General features: G+C 46.5%; 1 protein-coding gene across 1 annotated transcript; it reads right to left on the bottom strand.

The window, feature by feature from the left end:
* Nucleotides 1–540: 540 nt before the first annotated feature.
* Nucleotides 541–5,958, bottom strand: LOC131687583 (uncharacterized). Its single transcript, XM_058971673.1, has one exon. It carries the CDS (start codon nt 5,956–5,958, stop codon nt 541–543), a length of 5,418 nt encoding a protein of 1,805 aa, XP_058827656.1.
* Nucleotides 5,959–6,376: the final 418 nt, after the last annotated feature.

Consider the following 6,376-nt stretch of genomic DNA (forward strand, 5'->3'; position numbering starts at 1 on the left):
TTCCTTGCTTGGCTGTCCTTGTCTGGGTCGTCATGCTGGAACAAACATAGACGGCTTTTTAAACAGTAAATTAGAAAAAGAACAACACTTAACTGGATTGGAGGCAACCGGCCTCCACGGGTCCGAAAACGGACGATGATCGTTGGCATCAAGTGACTGAGCGTACTTGTGCTTTTGTGATTGTGATGTCATCCATCGAGGAAGCCAGGTCGGAGGTAGATGAATCGGTGAGACTTTCTTCAGTGGGTGGGTGTTGAGCTGAACTGCCTTCCATCAGGGCCTTGTCTCCTCTGCTGCAGAGCCACCGACATACAGTGGACGCGTTTGAGTGCAGCTGCAGATCCTCTTGAAGAAACAGCTAGCTTGTCGTTTGCTCGTGGTTGTGGGTTGGAGCAGGCATCATCATCGTGTAGCATTATGGTGGACGAAAAATTCATAAACTTTTTGCAAATTCGTTAAATTACATAGACTTACATGAATGGGAGGTCTAACGACCTCCCATTGTTGCACAGTGAGTACACTGTGATCGTTGGAAGGATTCTAGGTTCCTTCGTGTGGATCAGTGGCTTCATCATCGAGGTATTCCGTAGGTCTCTGAATGGGCAATACGCAGATTTTGGAGATTCCACGACGAAATTCACCGTCCTTCGTCCTAACGGTTACTACCCGGATGTTGCCATCATCAGCCGTGAAGACTTGTAGTATTCGTCCGAATTTCCATTTAAGTGGTGGAAGGTTTTCTTCCTTCACCAGTACCATGGTACCCACCGAAATGTCGTCTCGTTGTTGAGTCCATTGAGTACGAGGCTGCAACCCGGACAAATATTCCGACTGCCACTGCTTCCAAATTCGCCGGACGTATTCCTGTGTTTGCTGCCATCGGTCTAAGCGGTTGGAAGGCACATCTTCGAGACTTGGTTCTGGAATGGCGGCCAGTGATCGATGTACCAAGAAATGCCCAGGAGTAAGCACTTCCAGATCGTTAGGGTCCGAACTGAGCTGAGTGAGTGGACGAGAATTTAGGCAACTTTCAATTTGAGTTAGTGTAGTAAGAAATTCGTCCTGATACAGTACAACATTGCCGACCGTGCTGCGCAAGTGTTTCTTCAGCGACTTGACGGCTGCTTCCCAGAGCCCGCCGAAATTTGGGGATCTAGGAGGTATGAATTTGAACGTAATCCCATTTTCCGTACAGTTGGTAGTGATCAGTTCTTGGTGCTGCTGAGATACGAATAGTTGGGCTAAATCGTTCAGTTCGCGTTGAGCTCCTTTAAAGTTGGTTGCATTGTCGCACTCAATCAACTCTGGTTTCCCTCGGCGAGCGACAAACCGTTTCAGAGCAGCTAGGAATGAGTTGGTCGATAGGTCTCCAACGCACTCAATGTGGACCGCCTTCGTTACAAGGCATACGAAAATGGAAACAAAACATTTAACAGGGGCAGCTCGGCGAGATTGACGATAATAAAAAGGTCCACAGTAATCCAAACCCGTGCGGAGAAACGGGAATGCTGGTGTAACGCGCTCCGGTGGAAGTTCACCCATTAACTGTTGCAGGATCTTAGGTTTGCAACGAAAACAGCTGACGCAGGAGTGAACAGCTTGGCGGGCAAGGTTTCTTATTCGCAGCGGCCAGAATCTTTCACGAATGGTGGCAATTAGCAACTGCGGACCAGCATGTAAAAGCTTTCGGTGGTAGTGAACTACTAGTAGCTCAGTGAAAGGATGTTTGTCCGGCAGGATCATCGGATGCCGTTGGTCGTAGCTTACGGGAGCATGGCGCAGCCGGCCACCGACACGCAATACGCCATTCGTTAGTATTGGAGTAAGAGTTTTCAATCGAGAATTCTGTTTGACTTGCCCATTTAGAGCTACTTCCGCGAGATCCTGAGAGAATCTTTCATCCTGAGCGAGTTTCACCAGGCAGTGTGTAGCCTGTTTAATTTCAATTACTGAAAGAAACCCGGGTTTCCTTCCGTAACGGTTCTGAATCCTCGAGTTAAAACTGAATCTTTGGATCCACGATACAACACGTACGAGTTTGTTGAAGGATGAATAACGCAGAAACAACTCATTAGGAGGCTGGACCTGAATTGGAAGGGCAATCACTCGTTCTTCTAGTTGTTCGGGAGTGAATGTTTCTGCGGAGGGGCGTGTAAATGGTGACCAAAATCGAGACGGCATCGAGAGCCATGGCGGCCCACTCCACCACAGAACGAAATCGTGTAGCTGTGTTGGTGATATTCCTCTCGAAATGACATCTGCTGGGTTTTCTGTACCTGGAACATGTGCCCAGATGCCTTTGGTTGTGATTCGCTGGATTTCTGAGGTCCGATTTGCCACAAAAGTTTTCCAGCGCGATGGACTGGCGGAGAGCCAGGCAAGGACTATAGTTGAATCGGTCCAGAAGAAACTGCTACCTTTAAGGTTTAGGCTAGATTGAACCTTTTCGACGAGATGGCTTAGCAAGAGGGCTGCAGAGAGCTCCAGACGTGGCAAACAGACGGTACCATCTTTTTTCGTTTTTCCAATCGGTGCCACCTTAGATTTGGCGGTCAGCAAGTTAACGTGGATGCTTCCGCTGGAAGAGACTGCGCGGACGTAAATGCAAGCGCCGTACGCCTTCTCCGAAGCGTCGCAAAACCCATGTAGCTCCAAACAAACAGCGTATGGTGTAGACACGACCCATCGAGGTATTTTCATTAACGAAAGAGCGTGAAGATCATCGCGAAATTCTGACCAATAACGTTGATGAGAATCGCAAAGCGCATCATCCCAATTTTTTCCTTCTCGCCAAAGCTCTTGCATGAACAGTTTTGCTAAGACGACGATTGGCCCAACTAACCCCAGAGGGTCAAAAAGCCGAGCGATATCCGACAGAACCACGCGTTTGGTTATTGGTATCTGTTCACTGTGCTTCGGAGCTTCGAAAAGAAATGCATCTGTCGATGTATCCCACTGCAAACCCAGTGTCTTTATCGGCGAAACCGACGAGTCGAGGTCGAAAATAGTTCGTTCGTCCCTTAGGGGGAGTGGAATTCCTTCTAGAACCTTGGGCTCATTTGAAGCCCATTTCCGGAGCTGAAATCCAGCAGAGTTCATCACATGAATCAACTGCCTACAGAGTTCTTGGCCTTCTTCCACGCTGTCGACCCCACTAAGCATATCGTCCATGTAAAAGTCTCGTCGGATGACTTCTGCTGCTACTGGAAACTTTTCCGAACTGTCTTCAGCCAGTCTCTGGAGACTCTTTGTTGCGAGGTAAGGAGCTGATGATGTACCGTACGTAACCGTTGTTAGCTGGTAGCTCAGAATCTGTTGTGATGGTAAGTCTCTCCATAATATTCGTTGGAGTGGCTGATCATTGTCACAGACCAGAATTTGCCTATACATCTTTTCGATGTCAGAGATGATAGCAAACTGTGGCATCCGAAATCGTAGGATAATGGTAAGAAGGTCATCCTGCACGAGTGGACCGACCATTAGTAAGTCGTTTAAAGACACTCCTGTGTCTGTGGAGCACGAAGCATCGAAGACCACACGGAGTTTAGTGGTGATGCTATCTGGTCGGACGACGCAATGGTGAGGCAAATAATAGGACGGAGAGGATCGATCAGAATCGGCAATATCATTAATCAGCTTCATATGCCCGAGCTGGGCGTACTCGTGAATGAATTCAGAATAAGCTTCTTTCAGTACAGGATTTGCAGTAAGGCGACGTTCGAGGGAAAGAAAGCGACGAGTAGCAATGGCCTTTGAGTTTCCTAGCTCTGCGATCACTGAACTTCTCTTTGGCAAGGCGACGACGAAACGACCTGAAGAATTTCGAATAGTATTGGTTGCGAAATGTTCTTCACAAGCAGACTTCTCTAACGATAATGTGCTTTTCGAATGACAAGCTTCAATCTCCCAGAAGCGTGTTAATTGTTCTTCTAATGACGGTGTACTACACATATGTGCGAAGCTCGTGAACGACGGTAAAGCAACTACGTTGACTCGGCCTGACACCACCCACCCAAGAGCGGTACTCTGCAATAGAGGTTCCTCATGACTATTTTTGATCTGTCCCTCCCGCAACAGATCGTAGAAATTTTCCACTCCAAATATTAGATCGATAGGACCGGGTTGATGGAAAGTTGGGTCTGCTAAGACGATGTTAAGTGGCCAGTTCAGTCGGGACATGTCAACTGCTTGGGATGGTAGTTCCATTGTAATTTTTGAAAGTACGTGGAATTTCCAGCATGCTTCGAAATCAGCGCGATGGGACTGAAGGCGAACGATAGTAGAATGTTTGGATGCTGTAGACGAGAGTCCAACGCCGCTGATTGGAACGAATTCTCGTACACGTTTGAGTCCTAATTTCTGGATCAGTTGCTCCGATACGAAATTTAGTTGCGATCCTGAGTCGAGAAGAGCACGGGCCCAGATGAACCTTCCGCAAGAGTCAAACACTTTCACGAGCGCCGTCGAGAGTAACACAGTCGAAGGAAGTTGTCCACGAATAATGTCGGAAGGTGACGACAAGTGGTTGGTTGAGAGAGCGGAGACTGTGGGGACTTGGTTCTCAGTAGATTGTGGCAGGTTGCGTGACTGCGAAGGTATTGAGAGCTTGGTCGGAGTGGATGACGAAGGAGATGGTTGCATTCCGGACAAAGAGGGTTTGTTAGGCTGGGTATGGTTAATTTGGCTATTTGACGAATTAGTCTGTTGATGCAGCATTGTATGGTGTTTCTGGTTGCACACACGACAGGCTCCACTTGTGCAGTTTCTCACTAGATGCGCCGGCGAAAGACAGTTTATGCATAATGCGTTCTTTTTTGCAGCTTCGAATCGTTGGATTGCCGTCATCTTGCGAAATGCTTCACCATTAAATGAAGAATGGAAAGAATGTTTGCAGAATGGACAGGTCTTTTGAGGAGGCGAGATTGCAGGATGAGCGGAGTTCAATTTAGTAAATGTGCTTCGAAGTGAAGAGGAAAATGATCGAGGAGTATCAACCGTGCGAGTTTTGGACGCCGCGACAGATTGTAGAACAAGACTATGACTACGCAAAAAATCAGTCAGTTCGTAGTAGGTTGGGACATTTTTTGATTTGCGGTGAGATTCCCAATGACGCATGGTAACTGGATCGAGTCGTGAGCTCAACATAAAAATTAGCAATGTACTCCAATTTTCCGTTTCTTCTCCTACCCTTTCTAGCATCATCAAATTTCTCTCATATTCGTCGATAAGATGGTTCAGTGATTCGTGACACTCTTTTTTCATAGGCTCTACCGCAAACAGGGAATCGACGTAGGACTTAACAATCAAATATTTGTTCTCGTACCGTCTTTGAAGCATCTCCCAAGCCACATAATAATTTTCTGACGTCACATCGATAACCTCAACCACACGTTTAGCTTCCTTGGAAAGCGCCGAAATTAAATATGAAAATTTATCTATGCTGCTGAGTTGAGGAGCGGAATCGATCAATGACTTGAATGAATCTCTAAAAGTTGGCCATTCCTTAACAGACCCATCGAAAAGAGGAAGTCTAATCTCCGGCAGTTTCACTCGGAATTGAGCTGGTTGGGATATGGGTGCCTGCTCAGCATGGCTAACATTTGCTTGGTCGGAGGCACACGAGCGTTTCCGCATTTCTGATTGGAGAAAAGCTTTTAATCTCAAATAGGCTACTTCAAATTCCTCCCGAGAAGTCTGAATTTGATCTCCGGCAATCGTAACATCATTCACGTTAACACTATCCGAGCGTTTCAGCGCAACCTCACTATCGTCTAATAAATCCATCTCAAGCCTAATTTCCTCATACTGACTAAATATCGATTCTAACCTGTCCATCCAAGTGTCCAATTTGTCCCTGTCTGTTTCATCTGAATAATTTGCAACCATGCGCTCGATAATGTTCAAAGAATCTGTACAGTAACGCTCCTTTTTAGAAAGCCTTTTGAGATTTTTCGCCATCCTGATAAAAGACAGCACTAAAATAATACGTTTGATTCGTTCTCGCACACGTGTGTGCCAATATGCCAACCAACCCAAAAATATCTTACGTCAAGCGACTCTATCACACAGAAATGCGGAACACCATTAAGCCAGATGAATTTAATCTTTGATATCTCCGTATATTCAGGTTAGAAGAAGCATGCATTTGTACTTACAGTCTTTACGCTGAACAATGAGAAACCAAGCCACACCACGCTGCGACGCTACAACGCTCGGACCACGCGTTCAACCACGCCACGTTGGGCTAACAATAGCGGGCGCTGACAAAAGGAACAGTAGCCACTCGTTTCGATGACGCCGATATATCCCGCTTATGACAATCACACTTTACATTTGCAATTTAATTATATCACAATCGGTTTTATTTAACTGGCTT

Source organism: Topomyia yanbarensis, chromosome 3, assembly GCF_030247195.1.
Source record: "Topomyia yanbarensis strain Yona2022 chromosome 3, ASM3024719v1, whole genome shotgun sequence".
NCBI classification, from domain to species: Eukaryota; Metazoa; Arthropoda; class Insecta; order Diptera; family Culicidae; genus Topomyia; species Topomyia yanbarensis.